Here is a 21,290-nt window from a genome sequence, read left to right on the forward strand (position 1 = left end):
CTCTCAAAGAGGCAGTGAGGGGTTTTACTTGCTGACAGTTCACAAGAGAGCTGCAGCCGTCGGGAAAGTGCTTCTTCTCAATATGAGGATAAAAATCCCAGCGTAGGGCTACCAAATTTTATCCCACCTCTTGGTTTATTCTCCACAGTTCTTTGAATTGCTCCCAAAGAGCTGTTTTAGGTGACATCTTTAATTTTGTTTTGTCTGGGACAAGTTTAATGGGTAAAAACAAAAACAAATAGGAAACCGTCTTGATGGCCAGTGCTGAGAAGCCGTGCACTCATCACGTGTGTGTTCATGTCCTCTCAGTCGTCTGTTGTGCATCCGTTGCTGCAGCTCATTCCTCACCTGCATGAAAGAAGAATGAAGAGATTCAGAGTGGACGTATGTAATACAAACTGCATGCTGGCTTTGCCATTCCGTGTGGGGCAGCCCTTTCTGTTAATTCCCAGCTGTGGTAGTTCATCAAATGCTGCTCTTCAGGATAAGCCCACACTAATACCCAGTTAGCCAATGTAAGAGCATCTGTTTGCAGACTAGAAGAGAATTGTTCAAGCCGCCCTTCCATGGCCCCCTGCAATATTGTGTCCCTTCTAGCTGAAGCTGTGGACATTGAGGAAAGCTGGAATTATACTGTTTTCCAAAAGCCATGACTCTCTTGGTTAGAAAATCTATTCTTGGTTTAAGAAAGGACATTGCTTATGTCCAGTCCTTAGGTAGGAATAAGAGAACAAATAAAGGACAATGTACTGCCCCTCTGTATCCAGCTTGGCAAATAGCTAGGATGGCAAGCTTTCTGCTCAAGTATTTAAATGTTGTTAAGAGTAGGCCAGGCCTGGTGGCTCACACCTGTAATCCTTTCAACTTTGGAAGGCCCAGGTGGGTGGATCCCTTGAGGTCAGGAGTTCAAGACCAGCCTTGGCAACATGGCGAAACCCCGTCTCTACTAAAAATAATAAAAAAAAAAATTAGCCAGGCATATTGGCGCATGCCTGTAATCCCAGGTACTCAGAGCCTGAGGCATAAGAATCGCTTGAACCCAGGAGGCAGAGGTTGCACTGCACTCCAGTTTGGGTGACAGAGCGAGACTCCGTCTCAAAAAAAAAAAAAAAAAGTAACAGTATGGTTCATGAAGTAAATATCAGAAACTAAATATTATATACTTTGTTTTTTTCAACAAAAAATGTGACCTAAATCCAGCATCTATGTGTAAGATGAATGTAACCCCATTAACACATTCTTACTGTGTTACATTTTGGAGATTTTACAGTCATTTAAAAAGAATCCTAACTCTTGTCACTCACGCCTGTAATCCCAGCACTTTGGGAGGCTGAGGTGGGTAGCTCATTTGAGGTCAGGATTTTGAGACCAGCCTGGCCAACATGGTGAAACCCCGTCTCTACTAAAAATACAAAAATTAGCTGGGCATGATGGTGTGCGCCTGTAGTCCCAGCTACTCGGGAGGCTGAGGCGGGAGAATTGCTTGAACTCGGGAGGCGGAGGTTGCAGTGAGCAGAGATGGAGCCACTGCACTCCAGCATGGTGACAGCGCAAGACTCTGTCTCAAAAAAAAAAAAAAAAAAATCCTAACTCTTGTAACACTGATAATTTCTACGATTATTATATATATATCTATATATATGTGTGTACACATATATATATATACATACACACACATACGCATTTTTTTTTTTTTTTGAGACAGACTCTCGCGCTGTCGCCCAGGCTGGAGTGCAGTGGTGCAATCTTGGCTCACTGCAAGCTCCGCCCCCCAGGTTCACGCCATTCTCCTGCCTCAGCCTCCCGAGTAGCTGGTACTACAGGTGCCCACCACCACGCCTGGCTAATTTTTTGTATTTTTAGTAGGGACTGGGTTTCACCGTGTTAGCCAGGATGGTCTCCATCTCCTGACCTCGTGATACGCCCGCCTTGGCTTCCCAAAGTGCTGATATTACAGGCGTGAGCCACCACGCCCGGCCTCTAGGATTATTTTTAAGTAATGCCTTCCCTTGCTATAATACATTATAATTTTCAGTCTTATATTATCTCATTTTATTCTTTGAGGAATTCTGTTAGTACTTATACAAGTATTATTTCCCATTTACAAAAGGGAAAGCAAGTCAGAATAGTTGAAGGAGTTTCCCCAGATCATATTAGTATGAGAAAGTACAAAATAGTCTTCTGACTTCTGATCTAGGCAATTTTTTTTCACTATGCTGTACCCTTTATAGTTTAATCTTGGATACTTTTATTGTGTTATTTTTAAGTTATGTATTTTATTATTAAAAGTTGAATTCAGGCTGGGCACGGTGGCTCACTCCTGTAATCCCAGCACTTTGGGAGGCCGAGGTGGGTGGATCACCTGAGGTCAGGAGTTTGAGACCAGCCTGTCCATCATGATGAAATCCCGTCTCTACTAAAAAGACAAAAAAAAAAAAATTAGCTGGTGTGGTGGCGGCACCTGTAATCCCAGCTACTTGGGAGGCTGAGGCAGGAGAATCGTTTGAACCCGGGAGGCAGAGGTTGCAGTAAGCCGAGATCGTGCCACTGCACTCCAGCCTAGGTGACAGAGCAAGACTCCATCTCAAAAAGAAAAAAAAAAGTTGAGTTCAGATCATCAAAGTTTTCCTTAATTTTAATACCATATTTAATTTATTCTTCTTAAAGTGCTACCCAAAGTTTTCAGATACTTTTAAAAACGCATAGAGTTTAGGTGAATATATTCCTCAAAATTTATTTTTATGGCCAGTATTTCCTCCCTAGAATCTTCACATTCTTAAATGAAGCTTCCATCAAAGAAGACAATATCTGATGCCAACTGTGAAGAGAAATGTAAGATCTTAGGCAGTAGCCACTTAAAATTTTAGAATTTGCAGAGTGAAGAAAAAAGCAGTTGTCATCAAACTCTCTAGAAGTAATACATGCTTTTTTGATTTAACTTTTACTTCTTAAAGTGTTTGCTCGAGTTATGAATTAGTAAACAATTTCAACTTAAAGATTCAGTTTCTTAAAAGACACCAACAATCATTAGTGTGACTACATTATTTCAGTGCCGTGATTTACAAAACCAAAGCTAATCACTCAGTATTGTGGACAGTTTAGTACATTGACTGAATTTTCCACCTTCAGTGATACCATCTATATTTTCAGACAAATGATAAATCTTAAGGGTATTTTGCAGCCAGTTAAGTTTCCTAGAAAGCTATGAAAGAAAATAATGTAAAAGATGAAATGCAATTGCAGGATAGTGTTTGCTTTGCTGGGCCTAAGTCATCTAATTTTAAAATATATCTTTGGTAGTGAAATATTTTGAATTCTTGAAGAAATGAGGTTTTAGATCTTAAAACACTTTTCTTAAATTTTGTTTGCTAGATATCTTCCAGTTTCATTCCCACATCTTTTATCTCTACCTCCCAGATTATTTTATGTGATGCTCTATGCTAATGATAAAACTCTTAAAAAATCTGTATGTTTGGGTTTAGCATTTGGAAGTTTTAAATATTTGGCACATTTAAATTTACATTTTGTCCTGCCTTTTAGTTTTTTCTCTTTGATATAATATGCATTTGAGTTTTTTATTTTTATTATTTTTTTTTTTTTTGAGACAGGGTCTTTCTCTGTCACCTAGGCTGGAGTACAGTGATGTGATCATGGCTTACTGCAGACTTGACCTCCTCGGCTCAGGCAATCCTCCCCCCTCAGCCTCCTGAGGAGCCTGAGGAGCTGGGTCCACAGGTGTATGCCATCATACCTGGCTAAATTTTTTTATTATTTGTAGAGACTAGGTCTCTCTGTGTTGCCCAGGCTGGTCTTAAACTCCTGGGCTCAAGTGATTCCCCCACATCAGCCTCCCAAAGTGCTCAGATTACAGGCATGAGCCACTGTGCCCAGCTGAGAACGTTGCTTATATAGGTATATAAACATATGGTTTATATGTGTACATTTTTTTAAATTTTGAAAACTTAAAAAACTTTATTTTTTATTTTTCATTGGTATATTATACATATTTTGGGGGTACACGTGATATTTTGATACATGTATACAGTGTGTACATTTTTAAATACAGATTTTTTTGTCAATGTTAAGTAATTTGGAGAGTTATAGTGAAGATGAAAATTAAGTACAAATATTGAGGATTTAAGATACATTTGTTGCAAACTAAGTATTTCAGAATTTAAACATATATCAGAGCCATTTCTTAGAATTTAATATGATTGTATTCATATTATAAAATAGTTGAAAAAGGTCTTGGCTGAAAGATTTCATGGTGATAGCCATGCTGATAATGCTTTTATGATATAGGTAATTGTTAATGAAAATAGGAAGCTATAAGCCAATTTTACGGAAACCATAAAATGTTAATGTATTTTTTTCATGAATTTTAAAATGAAATGTTTAAGAAAAAGATATACTTATTATGAATAATTGGGTCGTTCCTATTAATATTTGGAAATTTAAAAATTAACATTCTGCACATATATTAGGAACATCTGTCCTAAAGCTTCATTGAATAAATGTAATTTACCAAATTTGTCCCGCAATTTCAAACTACATTTCTGTAGAAATATTGGATAATATTTTTTAGCTTTGACACAATTCTGTTTTATATTTTCCCCTGTTCATGGGTTAACACATGCAATATGGATTTTAAATAAATTATTTCATTCTAACAAAATGCTGAAAGGAGATTTTAAATATAGTCAATTATGAAGTGTCTGTCATTTCTCTTTCTACTTATTGATGAATTCACCTACAACTGACAAAATTCCTGAAAGGCAAATCTGTCACACTGACAAGGAAATTATTTTTAAATATAAGATTCTGATGATACTGCTAGTTGTTGAAAATTTTCAGGTATGATACAAAAATTCTCTATTCAAGTCCCTGATTCCCTCTATGTTTAGTTATGACAGTTGAAAGTAATTTTGACCGTCAATGTACTTTCAAGGAGAATTTGCACTTATTTTTAGTGTAATTTGATTTGTAATGCCCTCATTTTCTCTTCTAGGAACAATTCCAAAGTCCCTTTGCAAGTCAAAGTCGAGGATATTTTTTATTCAGGGTAGGTACATACTGTATTTTTAAAAAATCAATCTACACCAAAATTTAAAAATATGTTCCCTGTGTATTTAATTAACTTTTACATTTCAATTAAGTTTTAAAGTTTATAGATGCATGGCATCAGGTGCTACAGTCTGACATTCACTTCTGTCACCACCTTATTGCTTCAATACCACAGTATCTCTGATCTCTGATCTCTTCTTTGATCTATTATTGCTCATGTTTAAACACCTCAAATAGCTTTCACCTATGTGACACTTTAATTCCATGACATTTTATGTATAGAAAGCAAGTGTCTTAAAGATACACTATTCCTTATGTTCTATGGAATTATTTACAAAAATTTTAACTCAGTAGATTGGAAGAGTTATGAATACTTTCACAAATTCTTAAAATTAAAAGAATCTGCCATAATAAAAGGTATATACGTAGACAGAATTTCAGGATTACATTTCTGATTTTGTTTGTCCACATTGTCTATAAAATGTGAGGTTTTTTTCTAGGCAGCTACACTTGGTAAAATATTTGCATCCTTAATACATTACCAGAAAGTTTTAATTAATTCATTCAACAACTATTTATTGAACTTCTACTGGGTGCTGAGCAATGTACCAAGGGCTGGGACTATCAAGACAGATAGGATTCCATTCCTATGCTCTAGGAATTTAGATAGGCTCTAAAACAGATAAGTAAACAAATATAAAGTACTGTGTGCAATGCACTTGTAGTTCAAAGGCTGTGATTTCCAAAAGAAAAGCATTTAATTCCAGCTGAGGAATGGAAGAGGTACAGAGAAGACTTCAAGGGCTGAATCCTGAAGAATCAATGGGAATTTGTTGATGAAATATTTAGCCAAGAAATTTCAGCTTTACACTAAAGGCTAAGGAGGGGGCAAATGTGGTAAGATTTGGCTTTTGAAAAATAATTCTAACAGCAAATTAGAGAAGGGATTGAATGAAGGAATTGGACTGATAGCAGGAAGAAGTAAGCAACTAAACAGCCCTGACTTCAGTAAGTTCATTTTGGTTCATATCAAAATAAAATTGAGAACATTTGTTTTAAAATGTTGGTACTATCAAGGAAATAAGCAAAGTCAAATAGCATCTAATTCATGGTGGTCTTTGCAGCATTAGCAGCACCTCAGAACTTGTTAGAAATACAAATTTCTCAGGATTCTCAGACTTACTAAATCAGAAATTCTGGCTATGGGGTCCAGCAGTCTATGTTGTAAAAAGCCCTCTAGATGATTGTGATGCGCATTAAACACTCCTCTAAATCATCAATCTGTTTCTATGACTATTAGCTTCCATCTTTAGTTAAACTCATTTATTTCTAATCTATTATTTTTCAGCCACGGAATGGAAGAAGGTCAGCAGGGTTCATTTAAAACGGTATGTGAGAAATAAATAAATAAATAAATAAATAAATAAATAAATAAATAAAATAGTATGCATTTCACAGTTCAACACAGTTTGACATTTGCTGTTGTTTTCAAATAGTCACAAATTAAACTATGCTAAATATATTTCTATTATTTGATTGCATATGTACATGAATGTTCCATATAAATACTACAATGATAGGAGCTGTAAGGGCTTTATTGTAATGAGAAAATACCGGTATTTTAGGGCCTCATTTGCTTTGCCTATGTCATTTATTCCTCAGACTATGTCCCAATAGTAATTATCATAAGTGATTTTGTAGACATTGATCTTGTCATCATTTATTGTGCAAGTAGGATATGTCAAGGAATGAATTCTTATTGCAGTTATCAGTGTCTATCATAACGGGCCAAGATTTACAGACTTGAAAGTACTTCTGTCATCTAAATAACCGATACTCAAAGATTCTTTATAAAAGCTAGTGATTTACCAGTTTCTAGAGAATATTTTAAAATGTGGAAAGACATGAGAGAATGACCTCTTCTTTTGTGCTACCAGAATTTCTACCTCAGTGCTGGACATAGAGTAGAAATTTAGTAGCTGTTGACTGTTCCCACATGTTTAATAAATATGTTAATTCTAATATTTTATTAGACAATAAAATGTTGAAATCAAACCCAAATGCAGATTCATAAATTTATACCACAAAAATAAAAGTGTATTCTATTAAGCTTTTGTAATCCTAAATCCAGATTTTATGCTGAATGTATTTTTTCAAATATATCATTCATTTTAGACTGGGCATAGTGGCTCATGCCTGTAATCCCATCACTTTGGGAGGCTAGGGCACGAGGATCACCTGAGCACAGGATTTTGAGACCCATCTCTACAAAAACTTAAGAAAAAACATTAGCCAGATGTGGTGGTGCATGCCTGTAGTCCTAGCTACTTCAGAGGCTGAGATGGGAGGATCGCTTGAGCCCAGGAGTTTGAGGCTGTCAGCTATGATCTTTCCTCTGCACTCCAGCCAAGGCAATAGAACAAGAACTTATCTCACAAAAAACAAAACAAAACAAAACAAAACAACCCCACAACCAAAACAACAACAAAGTAAACTTCAAGAAGGCAGAAGGAAGAAAGTTATAAAAATGAAAGAAGAAATTGATGTTAAAAATAGTAAAGTAGAAGGACGGTAAACAAAGCAAAAATCTGTCAGCAATTCTTTACAAAAAATAAAATAAATTATACTAGTGTAATCAAGAAAAAGGGTAAAATCATAAATATAAAAAAGTACAAATGAAAAGAGAAATTAAAACAGAGAAGAAATAAAAATCACGAAAGAGTACTTTGCACATCTCTCTACATATCAGTTTGGAAACCTGGATAAAATGGAGGATTGTCTAATAAAGTAGGTGCTACCAAAATTGACCTCAGAAGAAAGAAAAACACTAAACAGACTAATAGGTATGGGGAAAAATTGGAAAATGTTATCTAGAAACTATACTCTCAGCCAGGCACGGTGGCTCACGCCTGTAATCCCGGCACCTTGGGAGGCCAAGGTGGGCAGATCACCTGAGGTAGGGAGTTCAAGACCAGCCTGACCAACATGGAGAAATCCTGTCTCTCCTAAAAATACAAAATTAGCCTGGCGTGGTGGTGCATGCCTGTAATCCCAGCTACTCGGGAGGCTGAGGCAGGAGAATCACTTGAACCCAGGAGATGGAGGTTGCAGTGAGCCAAGATCGCACCATTGCACTCCAGACTGGGCAACAAGAGCAAAAAAAAAAAAAGGAACTATGCCCACTCAAAACTATACTCTGTCTCAAAAAAAGAAAAAAAAAAAAGAAACTATACTCACAATATACCCTCATAAAGTACTAAGCCAGTAATTTTGAATTTTTTCAGCTCAGAGAAAGAAGAAAAATTACTAAATATTTTTATGAAGCCAGCATAATATTAATACCAAAACTTTAAAAAAGTATAAAAAATGAAACTGTAAGTAAATTGTATTTATAAATATTAATGTAAAAATTTAAAAGGAATATTATTAAACAGTATTCATCAGTATACTTAAATAATTTTATGATCCCACTAAGTAAGATTTGTTCCAGCAACTCAAGGATGGTTCAACTTTAAGAAGTGTGTTAAAAGTTTTCACTATTAGAAGAAAAGTTATATGATAATCTCAATAGATGCTTTTGGTAAAATTTCACATCAATTTCTGATCTATTAGAAAGAGATTAATCCTTTCTTGACATGATTTATATAATGGTCTCAAACCAAGTTAGTACAGTAGCTGGCTTGTTAGTGAAACACTTTGGAGCATTTCCATTAATGTCAGGAACAAGATAAAGATACTCTCTAATTTCTTATTTAATGTAGTTCTTAATGTGTTAGCCAATTCAATTAGAAAAGAAAGAAATAAAAGATTCAAATAGTGGAAAAGCGAAGGAAAAATTTAATGTGCTCATGGGACATAATTAGGAACTTGAATTTGCAAACTGTGTTTAGTATTAACTCCTGCTTCAGAAGAGGCCTGATAAATTATGTTCACATAAGGAATATGAGAAAACATATTCTTAATTTTGTATTTTTTCAAGGAACAAAGAACAGAGAGCTAATGGAAAAGAAACTATTTTATCTTTTATAATATTATAAATGTACATTGGCACTTAAAAATTTTATTAAATAGCTTAATACTAAATGGGAAAAAATACCTGTGATTGTAACATTGAAATAAGTATTAGAGTGTTCACAATGTGAAACAGAATTTAATCCATGATTTGGCGAATTTAGTAAAAAAAAAACCTTCAAAATTGAGAATAATTGCTTTATTCAGATTATTTTCAAGATTAGGGTGTACATAAACTAATGTACTCATGATTTCATTTTATTTTGCCAATAGAAAAACAATATAATAATCATTTTTTCTTTGTTTTTCTCATCTGGTTTTCTAAGGCCTTTCTCTATCCTGATGACCTATATTTATTTAGAAAGTGGTTAAACATAAAATAGAATGATTTAGGAGGAAATAGATATACAAGGAGTAAATGCAAGCTTTTGAAATAGCTTATTCATAAATCTTATTGGTATTAATGAGCTTTAGGAAATCACTTTTAAATAGTTAAATACTGTAAACTGTTGGAAGACACAGAGATACAGAAGAAGTGTTCCATTAGAGATAGATTAAATGATATATAGTTAAAAATATACAGACAGGCCAGGTACGGTGACTCACACCTGTAATCCCAGCACTTTGGGAGGCCAAAGCGGGCAGATCACTAGAGGTCAGGAGTTCGAGACCAGCCTGACCAACATGGTGAAACTCTGTCTCTACTAAAAATACAAAAATTAGCCAGGCGTGGTGGTGCACTTCTGTAATCCCAGCTACTCAGGAGGCTGAAGCAGAAGAATTGCTTGAACCCAGGAGGTGGAGGTTGCAGTGAGCCAAGATTGCACCACTGCACTCCAACCTGGGCAACAGAGCAAGACTCTGTCTCAAAAAAAAATATATATATATATATATTATATATATATACATATATATATAATATATATACATATATATAATATATATACATACATATATATATAATATATATATACACACATATATATTCTGTCTGTGTGTGTGTGTGTGTGTGTGTATATATATATATATACACAGCTGGGAAATATGTCAGATGCTAATGTTATCATTCTATGACAAAATACTTATAGAAATGTCTATATACAAACATATATACACATTCATGTGGTCGTTTACACTTTAATTCAATTTTTCTTTTTTATAGGATGCCAGCTAATTTTCCACAGAACAATGCTATGGAATACAAAATGTACTGACATTTTGTTTTTTTCTGAAAAAAAATCCTTGCTAAATGTACTCTGTTGAAAATCCCTGTGTTGTCACTGTTCTCAGTTGTAACAATGTTGTAAATGTTCAATTTGTTGAAAATTAAAACATCTAAAAATATTTTTGCTTAGTGTTTTAATGAGAAATACTGTGTAATAAACCTGTAAATAATGATGTTCCTTAGATCCCTGCCGGGTTTGACAGTACTGGCACACATGCACACATGCATTTTCTTTTTTTTTTTTTTTTCAGACAGTTTGGCTCTGTCACCCAGGCTGGAGTGCAGTGGTGCGATCTCGGCTCACTGCAACCTCTGCCTCCCAGGTTCAAGCGATTCTCCTGCCTCAGAGCCTCCCGACTAGCTGGGATTACAGGCATGCGCCACCATGCCCAGCTAATTTTTTTTGTGTGTATTTTTTTGTATTTTTAGTAGAGATGGGGTTTCGCCATGTTGGCCAGGCTGGTCTTGAACTCTTGACCACAGGTTATCCACCTGCCTTGGCCTCCCAAAGTGCTGAGATTACAGGCATGAGTCACCGTGCCCTGCCCACATGCTTTTTTGATGTTTTCATTAAAGGCACTCAGAGAGACTTGAGAGTTGAGTTTTAATGAGCTATTTTACTTTATCATATTTGGATTTTTGTCAGTGACAAAACCACCAGCTCTCATAAATAGCAGAATGCCCAGTAGCTACCAATCTTAGAATGTGAGCACCAACTGAAACTATACTAGTTGGAGGATTGGGCCATAACCCATCGAATAGTCCAATAAGCAAGTTCTGATTTATAAACTGTATAATGGATTTCTGACTGCTACAAATATATCAGAGGACCAACTTTTTCTACCAACTCATAGTATTCAATTTATCCTAAAATAAGTTACTTCACCTCGCAATATCTGAACGGCAACCAGTCTTGTCTATTAACAGAAAGAAAATAATCGTATTGATAGAGGATCATGAACACACATTGGGAACTTGTAACATCAAATAAATGTTTAGTGGGCACAGAATTAACTTCAGATGGAGATTGAATTTATCTCCTCTCAGGTTCCCCTTGATCTTTGTTCCTTCTGACCTCTGTCTTAGATTCCCACCTCCTCCATCAGGAAGGTTGCTGGCTGATTAGAAAGGAATGGCTCTTTTGAGTACCTAGAATTAGGTCTATACAGACATTCTTCAGAGCAGAGTATCTAACAAACCTTTGTCTTTCTGATGTTGACCAATTATTGTAGCTTAAGTTACACCTTTTACTAACAAAGTTCCTGAATTTCACTTCTTGTCAACCTGAGTGAAGAATATAAGAAGAGAAAATAATACATTATTTTTAGAAAAATAAATTGCCTTGATAAGATGGGGACTTGAGAGCAAGGAGAGCATGCTGCCCTAAAACCACAAATGCATGGGGCAGCATTAGCTAGTTCTGTGCACAGTACTTCAACTAGCCTGGACTTTGGATTGTCAAAATAAGAAAAGAATATTAATTTAATCAGCAGTTCTCAGGGCCTCTCAGAAATCCAGAGAGACATAGATAACATTTTTTAGGGCTCCTGGGATGAAGAAGAAGAAAGAGAAAGAAGAAGAAGATGAGAAAAATACCAAGACATGATTACAAAAATTGTGATATGTTTTTAATTATTTATATTTAACCGATTCATGTCTCATACACAAACACAACAGAATATATGGGCTACTAGGAGTATGAGATTTGTATTAAGTATCAGCTAGGCACTAGAGATGGACTGGTCCCATGTTGAACCCAAGTTTAAAGTTATGTCATTAAAAACATTTTTTTTTCTTTCCAAGTCCTGTGAGTATATCTCTGGAACTGTGTAAAACAACTCGCATAAAACACCAAGTGTTTTCCTGAAGTTCCTGGCAGCTCCCAGTAAACATCCTTTCCTTAATTTAAACACAAAGGAACCCCTACCTGTCTAGACATCCTACCTAAAGCCAGAGCTTTTTTTTTTTTTTTTTTAATTTAGACAGATCTCACTCTGTCGCCCAGGCTGGAGTGCAGTGGCGTGATCTTGACTCACTGCAACCTCTGCCTCCTGGGTTCAAGTGATTCTCCTGCCTCAGCCTCCTGAGTAGCTGGGATTATAGGCACCCACCACGTCCTGTTAGTTTTTGTATTTTTAGTAGAGATGGGGTTTCACCATGTTGGCCAGGCTGGTCTTGAACTCCTGACCTCAAGTAATCCACCTGCCTCAGCCTCCCAAAGAGCTGGGATTGCAGGCTTGTGCCACCGTGCCTGGCCTAAAGCCAGAGCTTCTGTCACTTAAGGCAGTGTATTTTTTTAAGATGGAGTTGGGGATCCTACAGTCCCAGTTAAGCATCTAGTGAAAGCTCTGGCTCTTAATTTCAGAAAAGAAAGTACACATACAACAAAATTACCTATACACTTGGGGGCTGGGAGGCAACATATTCCCTAAAATCTATCCAAATACATTGTATGGGCTAAGTGTAGTGGCTCATGCCTGTAATCCCAGCACTTTGGGAGGCTGAGGTGGGAGGATCACTTGAGCTCAGGAGTTCGAAACCATCCTAGGCAACATGTGAGACCCCTATCTCTACAAAAAAATTAAAAAAGTTAGCTAGGTATGATGGCACATGCATCTGTGATCCCAGCTACATGGGACGCTTAGACAGGAGGATTGCTTGAGCCCTGGAGGTGGAGGCTGCTGTGAGCAGTGTTTGTACCACTTCACTCCAGTCGGTGAGACAGAGCAAGACCCTGTCTCAAAACAAAAAAGTATATAGTCTATGGATTCCAGGTTAAGAACGCCTCCTCTGAAGGGTTCTCCACCCCAGGAGTTTGTTATTTCTCCATGAAGACAGGACTCAGGGTTTGAAGGGTGCCAGAGGCTCTGAAACAATCTGTTGATTCTTTGGTGGTGGTGGAGGGAAAAGTTGACAGGAATGTCAGCACCAGCACCACACAGCGAACAGGAAAGGCAGTGCTTGGGATAGATGCTCCCAGACCTGGCGCGTCAGTACCCACAACCATCCCCTGTGACAGGCCTCTGCATTGCCTGGCAACCAAGCTGCCACGCCCGCCCATGCGTAACAAGTCCTTTTTCGCCTCTCCCTCTTCTGGCGGGCACTCGAAACCGCCGGGCCTGAAGCGGGCGCTCTTCCAGCCTGGAGAAGGCTGCGGGACTTAATCCGTGGCGCCTCGCCAGCTACAGGACGACGCGGGCTCCTGAGCGGCAGAGCAGCGCATCATGCAGGTGAGGGTCGGGACCTGCCGGGCCACCCTGGAACACCCAGTGGGTCTCCAGCTGGGCCCGAAGCCAAGGGACACAAATGGGGAGGGCGGACACAGTAGTTAGGCTCTAACATTTGTTCTTGGAAAAGTGCTAAATTTTGCGTGCTTCTGTGTCTAGTTTTGAGAAAAATCCTCTAGGAGAATGCCATTTTTTCAGCCTTTAAGACTTGTGTCTGTCGCTGGAGAAAACGTTAAAAGAGTTGTTACGTATTGTGTTTCACACCAGAATCATAGAAATCTTACTGCTGCGTACTATTTTTGACTTAATAGACCAGCAACATTAGCCCAAGTGTAATTCAATTCGATTGTCCTCCTCCACTACCTTAAAAAGTAAGAACAGAAAACCTACTAGTCGCATATGTCTTAATACCATATGTCCCTAGAATTTCTTGGACCTCACCTCAAAAACTCTGTTAGACTTTTGGGAGGCGGAGGCGGGCGGATCACGAGGTCAAGAGATTGAGACCATCTTGGCCAACATGGTGAAACCCCGTCTCTACTAAAGCTACAAAAATTACCTGGGCGTGGTGGTGTGCACCTGTAGCCCCAGCTACCTGGGAGGCTGAAGCAGGAGAATCACTTGAACCGGAGGCAGAGGTTGCAATGAGCCGAGATTGCACCACTGCACTCCAGCCTGGCGACAGAGTGAGTCTGCGCCTCAAAACAAACAAACCAACAAACAAAAACTCAGACTTCCAAAATGTTTCTTAGAAGGCTCCTCCTGTAACGGTTCCTTATTAATCAGAAGCCTATGCCATCCTTTTTTTTTTTTAGTATAGTAAAATTGTCTTCCTAACTTACAGAAACACCTTTTCCCCACCTGCTCCTGCAGATTAAAACCACTAGGATTTTTCTCATTTTACATATTTAATTTTGGGTGTTTGTATATACTGTATAATTTATTAGGATATCTTGAACATCAGTTACATATAATTTTTTATGGCTAGTCCTTTCATGCTAATAATGGATTCGTAGCAAGCACATTTTATATGTGTGTAAAATCATTGCAAATTTGTCCTGATTTGCATCTGCTCTTCAGGATTGAAATGTAATTGGCAGTGAAGGCAACATCACATTAACCTTTGTTGGTTTACTGATTAATTCAACAGCCAGTTATTCAGTGCTTATGTTTTAAATACGGACCTGTTCTAAGAGCTTACTAATGAGGGAACAAGAAGAAGCAGATACAACTATTAATGGCATGGTAAATGCCTTCATAGTTTGAGCAAATAGATGTGGTGCCTGTTTCTGTTAGATAAAATTTCATGGCCGAGGGCAGTGGCTCCTGCCTGTAATCCCAGCACTTTGGAAGGCTGAGGCAGGCAGATCCCTTGAGGTCAGGAGTTCAAGACCAGCCTGGCCTACATGGCAAAACCCCGTCTTTACTAAAAATACAAAAAAAAATTGGCTGGACGTTGTGGCACGTACCTGTAGTCCCAGCTACTCGGGAGGCTGAGGCAGGAGAATCGCTTGAAGCCAGGAGGTGGAGGATGCAGTGAGCCGAGAGTGCACCACTACACTCCAGCCTGGGCGACAGAGCAAGATTCCATCTCAGGGGGGAAAAAAATTCATAGTTCATGTCTTTTTTTTTTTGGAGACAGGATCTCGCTCTGTCACCCAGCCTGGAGTGCAGTGACATGATCAACCTCCCAGGCTCAAGTGTTCTCCCACCTCAGCATCTCTAGTAGCTGGGACTACAGGTGCATGCCACCATACACAATTAATACACAATTAATTTTTTTTTCTGTAGAGATGGGGTCTCACCATACCCAGGCTGATCTCAAACTGTTGGGCTCAAGATGGAAAAGGTACCACCTGAAATCTGCACAACAAACCTTACTCTTTTTTTTTTTTTTTTTTTTTTTTTGAGACAAAGCCTAGCTCTGTCATCCAGGCTGGAGTACAGTGGTGTGATCTCAGCTCACTGCAACCTCCACCTCCCGGGTTCAAGCAATTCTCCTGCCTCAGCCTCCCGAGTAACTGGGATTATAGGAGTGTACCACCACGCCTGGCTAATTTTTGTATTTTTAGTAGAGACAGGGTTTCACCATGTTGGCCAGGCTGGTCTTGGACTCCTGACCTCAAAAGATCTCCCTGCTTTGGCCTCTCAAAGTGCTGGGATTACAGGCTTGAGTCACTGCACCTGGCTGACAAAGCTTACTCTTAATATACCCTGCTTTTCCTGGTCACCTCCCCATAACTTGCCTCCCACATACCCTTATTCTTTTGTTTCAGTGAAACATGGTATTTAAGCCTGAATTTTAAGCAACCTCTTTGAGATACACTCATTTTTCCCTGGTATCTCCAATGTATCCATGAGATATACATACTAATAAACTCTTTTTCTCTTGTTAGTCTGTCTTTTATTATAGGAGTCTGTCCCAGCTAAGAAGAGTCAGAATGATAGAAAATTATTTGAGGTGGAACCAAAGGGTTTGGTCTATCAAAGGATGGGAGATGAATAGGAGGGTGAACCGGAGGTAAAGACATGTCTATGAGAATTCAGGGAAGGATATCTTGGTGCTTAGTGGGACAGAGGAGAAAATGAAAAGGAGTAAACCCTGTCGAAAAACATTTCGGCCTAAGACAGCTCTCATATGGATATGTAACCTGAATCGTATTGTTGGGTGGTCCAGCAATCTTAAACTGTGAATTTGTTATATATTGTAGTGCCCTCATATACCTGGAAGAAAAAAAATATAAATCCTCTGTAGTTTAGGCTTTAAGGAATTCCCATCAATAAGTTTTCGCGGACAGAAAGCAGAAGTTAGTCAAAGGTAACCAAGCACACAAGGAAATAAGCCACCATGAGACCGTGAACCAAGAAAAACAGATTTACAGAGATTTTTAGATAACAGAATGATCAGAAATAGGTTATAAAACATCTGTACTGGCTGGGCATGGTCGCTAACACCTGTAATACCAGCACTTTGGGAGGCCGAGGCGGGCGGATCACAAGGTCAGGAGATAGAGACCATCCTGGCTAACACAGTGAAACCTCGTCTCTACTAAAAAAATACAAAAAATTAGCCAGGTTTGGTGGTGGGCGCCTGTAGTTCCAGCTACTTGGGGGGCTGAGGCAGGAGAATGGCATGAACCCAGGAGGCAGGCTTGCAGTGAGCAGAGATCGCGCCACTGCACTCCAGCCTGGGCAACAGAGCGAGACTCTCTAAAAAAAAAAAAAAAAAAAAAAAAAGTATTTATAAATACTGAAAACTATAAAGCAAATAAAATAGAGTAGAATAGAAAACCTTGAAATAAACCCACACATATTTTCAAAAAATGTTTAACAAGAGTGCCAAGACCATTAAATGGGCAACAGTTAATTTTTTTTCAATAAATGGTGCTGGGTAAACTGGATATCCACATGCAAAAGAATGAAGTTGGAACCTTATTTTAGACTTTGTGAATCTGAAATATCTGAAACAGGTTTCAGTTGACTTAGAAAGTTTATTTGCCAAGGTTAAGGATGTACCCGTGACACAGCCTTAAGAGGTCCTGATGACATGCGTCCAATGTGGTTCGGGTACAGCTTGCATTTCGGGAGACATCATTCAATATGTGTAAGATGTACATTGGTTTGGTCTAGTAAGGCAGGACAACTTGAAGAGGGGGCTTTCAGGTCAGAAGTAGATAAGAGAGTCCTTGATCCTTTTGAGTCCTTGATTAGCCTTCCACTGAATACACAATTTAGTCTGGCTCAGTGAGTCTGCACTTTTACATAAACAGTAGAGCAGAGGAAGCAATCAGATATGCATTTGTCTCAGGTGAGTCTGAGAGGGATGACTTTCAGTTCTGTCTGTCCTTTGTTCACAAGGAATTTCCTTTTGGGCAAATTGTGAGGGAGGTGTGTAGCTTGTGTCTTTGTAGCTATTTTATTTAGGAGTAAAATGGGAGGCAGGTTTGCCTGACATAGTTCCCAACTTGACTTTTCCTTTGGCTTAGTGATTTGGGGGTCTTGAGATTTATTTTTCTTTCACAACTGTATACAAAAATTAACTCAAACTACATCAAAGTCCTATAGCTAAAGGTAGACATCTCTTAAAAGGAAACATAAGATAGATTCATGACATTGAGTTTGACAATAATTTCTTGGTTATGACACCAAAAGCACAGGTAACAAAAGAAAAAAATAAATTGTACTTTACCAAGTTTAAAACATTTTTTTTGCATCAGAGGATATTATCAAGAGAGTGAAAAGACAAGTGGTGAGACACAGTGGCTCAAACCTGTAATCCCAGCACTTTGGGAGGCTGAGGCAGGTGGATCATTTGAGGTCAGGAGTTTGAGACCAACCTGGCCAACATGGTGAAACCCAATCTCTACTAAAAATACAAAAATTAGCTGGGTGTGGTGGTGGGCATCTGTAATCCTAGCTACTCAGGAAGCTGAGGCAGGAGAATCGTTTAAACCCAGGAAGCAGAATTCTCAGTGAGCTGAGATCGCTCCACTGCACTCCATCCTGGGCAATAGACTGAGACTTCATCTCAAAACAAAAAAAAAGAAAAAAAGAAAAAAGACAACCCACAGAACAGAAAATATTGGCCGATCATATATTTGATAAGATGATAATATCCAGAAAATATAGAGACTTCCTAAAACTGAACAACAAAAAGACAAACAACCCAATATAAAAATGGGCAAAAGATTTTGCTATAGTTTGAGTGTGTCTGCTCCAAAATTCAGTTGTTTCTAATGTGATAGTATTAGGAGGTGGGGCCTTTAAGAGGTGATTAGGCCATGAAGTCTCCTTCCTTATAAATGGGATTAGATACCCTTATAAAAGGGCTTGCTAGAGAGAGTATGTCCCTTTTTTTTTTTTTTTTTTTTTTTTTTTTTACTCTGTCTTTTGCCATGTGAGGACAGTGTTCCTCTCCTCTGGAAGACACAGTGTTCCAGGTACCATCTTGAAAGAAGAGATCAGACCCTCACTGGACAGTGAACTTGACAGTGCCACAATCTTATATTTCCTAGCCTCCAGAACAGTGAAAATAAATTTCTGTTCTTTATAATTTACCCAGTCTAAGATATTTTGTTATAGAGTACAAAATGGACTAAGACAAACTTGAATAGACGTTTCTTAAAAGAAGATCTCCAAATAGCCAATAAGCACGTGAAAACATGCTTAACATCACTAATAATGAGGGGGATGCAGCTCAAAACCACAGTCTACTTCACACCCACTAGAATGTTTATGATAGAAAAGATGGACAATAACAAAACTGTTGATAAGGATATAGACAAATTAGAACCCTTTTGCACTGCTGGTGGGAATGTAAAATTGCGCAACTGCTGTGGAAAACTGGTAATTTCCTTCCAAATTAAACAGATATCATATGATCCAGTAATTCTCCTTCCAGGTATGTACCCAAAAGAATTGAAAGTAAGGACTTAAGCAGATATTTGTATACCCATTTTTATAACAGCTTTATTCCTAACAATGAAATGTGAAAACTACCCAAATGTCCATTGATGGATGAATAAACAAAATGTGGTATATAGGTACAATGGAATATTATTCAACCTTAAAAAAGAATGGAATTCTGCTACATGCTACAATGTAGTCGAACCTTGAAAACACACTAAGTGAAATAAGCCAGTCACCAAAGGACAACTATTGTATGGTTCCACCTGCATGAGGTACATAGAATAGTCAAATACATGGTAGAAAGTAGAACATAGAACAATGGTTTACTGGAGTTTGGAAGAGGAAAGAATGAGGGGCTATTATTTAATGAGTACAGTTTTTCTATACAGAAATGAATAACAGAGGAAATCTTAGGAAATTAACAAACGTGGAAATTAAACAACATGCTACTGAACAATCAACGAGTCAAAGAAGAAATTAGAAGAGAAGTTTTAAAATATATTGAGAAAAACAAAAATGGAACTACAACAAAACCTATGGAAGGCAGCAAAAGCAGATTTAAGAGGGAAATGCATAGCAATAAATGCCTACAACAAAAAAGAACAAACTAAGCTTACATTTATCAGAAGGAAATAAAAAACAGCAGAAATAAAGACTAGAAAAACAATAGAAAAAATCAAGAAAATCGTTGGTTTTTTGAAAATATAAAATTAACAAAACCTTAGCTATACTAAGAATAAAGAAGACTCAAATAAAATCAGAAACAAAAGAGGAGACCTTACAGCTGATACCACAGAAATACAAAGCATTGTAAGACATTAATAGGAACAGTTACATGCCAATGGATTGGATAACCTAGAAGAAATGGATAAATCCATAGACACATATAGCCTACCAACAGTGGATCAAGAAGAAATACAAAATCTAAACAGACCAATAACAAATAAGGAGATTGAATAAACAATAAAAAGTCTCCCATCAAAGAAAAGTCTGGGACCTGATGGCTTCACCAGTAAATTCGACCAAACATTTCAAGGAGAACTAATAACAGTCCTTCTTAAACTCTTCCAAAAACAGAAAAGGAGGGAATACTTCTAAATCTTTGTGTGTGTGTGTGTGTGTGTGTGTGTGTGTGTGACAGTATCTCACTTTGTCTCCCAGGCTGGAGTGCAATGGTGCAATCTCGGCTCACTGCAACCTCCGCCTCCCAGGTTCAAGTGATTCTCCTGCCTCAGTCTCCCGAGTAGTTGGGATTACAGGTGCCTGCCACTGTGCCCAGCTAATTTTTGTATTTTTTAGTAGAGACAGGGTTTCACCATGTTGGCCAGGCTGGTCTCGAACTCCTGACTTCAGGTGATCTACCCACCTCGGCCTGCTAAAGTCCTGGGATTACAGGCATGAGCCACTGCACCCAGCCCTAAATCTTTTTAACAAGATCAACATTACCTTGACATCAAAGCCAGACCTGGACATTACAAGAAAAGAAAATTACAAGCCATTATCTCTGAAGAACACAGATGTAAAAATCCCCAACAAAATACTAGTAAACTGAAGTCAACAGTACATTAAAAGAATAATGTACCACAATTAAGTGGGATTTATCTTGTGGATGCAAGGATGTTTCAGCATATGCAAATCTACAAATGTGACACACCACATTAACATAATGTGACACACATTAACAGAAGTATGGACAAAAATCATATGATCATCTTGTTAGATGCAGAAAAAGCATTCAACCAAATTTAATATCCTTTCATGATAAAAACTTGCAACAAATTAGGTGTAGAGGGAATGTACCTCAACACAATAAAGGCATAGATGACAAGCCTACAGATGATATTATATTCAGTGGTAAAGTTGAAAGCTTTTTTTCGTAGACAAGGATGCCCATTCTCACTACGTCTATTCAATATAGTACCAGAGGTCTTTGCCAGAGCAAGTAAGCAAGAGAAATAAATAAAAGGCACCCAAACAGGAAAGGAAATAGTGAAATTGTTGCTGTTTGCTGATTATGTAATCTTGTATTTATAAAATCCTAAAGTCCCCACCAAAAAAACTGTTAGAACTAATAAATGGATACAGTAAAGTTGCAGGATTCCAAATCAGTATAAAAACTAGTAGCATTTCTGGCCAGGCATGGTGGCTCATACCTGTAATCCTAGCACTTTGAGAGGCAGAGGTGGGTGAATCACTTGAAGCCAGGAGTTCGAGACCAGCCTGGCCAACATGGTGAAACCTGATCTCTACTAAAAATACAAAACTTAGCTGGGCAAGGTGGTAGGAACCTGTAGTCCCAGCTACTCGGGAGGCTGAGGCAGGAAAATCGCTTGAACCCAGAAGGCAGAGGTTGC

General features: G+C 38.0%; 2 protein-coding genes across 10 annotated transcripts in view; both read left to right on the plus strand.

The window, feature by feature from the left end:
• Positions 1-10,419, plus strand: part of NMU (neuromedin U) — a 37,397-nt gene extending 26,978 nt beyond the window's left edge. For 2 of the 6 annotated variants that reach the window (XM_055294664.2, XM_055294666.2), the window contains 4 exons: positions 310-384; positions 5,009-5,062; positions 6,413-6,452; positions 10,238-10,419. In XM_055294664.2, coding sequence (XP_055150639.2) covers positions 310-384; positions 5,009-5,062; positions 6,413-6,448 — 165 coding nt within the window. In that variant the 3' untranslated portion in view covers positions 6,449-6,452; positions 10,238-10,419. Of the gene's footprint in view, positions 1-309; positions 385-2,749; positions 2,833-5,008; positions 5,063-6,412; positions 6,454-8,348; positions 8,429-10,237 lie in introns of those variants that run through there. The other 4 variants (XR_010113873.1, XR_008660433.2, XM_055294665.2 and 1 more) reach the window with 4 other exon arrangements.
• A 2,936-nt stretch (positions 10,420-13,355) lies between these two features.
• Positions 13,356-21,290, plus strand: part of PDCL2 (phosducin like 2) — a 35,551-nt gene continuing 27,616 nt past the window's right edge. For 3 of the 4 annotated variants that reach the window (XR_008660432.2, XM_055294663.2, XM_055294661.2), the window contains exon 1: positions 13,356-13,530. Coding sequence is in view for 3 of the 4 variants with exons in the window: in XM_055294663.2 (XP_055150638.1) it covers positions 13,525-13,530 (6 nt within the window). In the remaining variant the exon portion in view is untranslated. The remainder of the gene's footprint in view (positions 13,531-21,290) is intronic. The other variant, XM_055294660.2, reaches the window with a different exon arrangement.

Source organism: Symphalangus syndactylus, chromosome 10 (genome assembly GCF_028878055.3).
Source record: "Symphalangus syndactylus isolate Jambi chromosome 10, NHGRI_mSymSyn1-v2.1_pri, whole genome shotgun sequence".
In the NCBI taxonomy this organism is placed as follows: Eukaryota; Metazoa; Chordata; class Mammalia; order Primates; family Hylobatidae; genus Symphalangus; species Symphalangus syndactylus.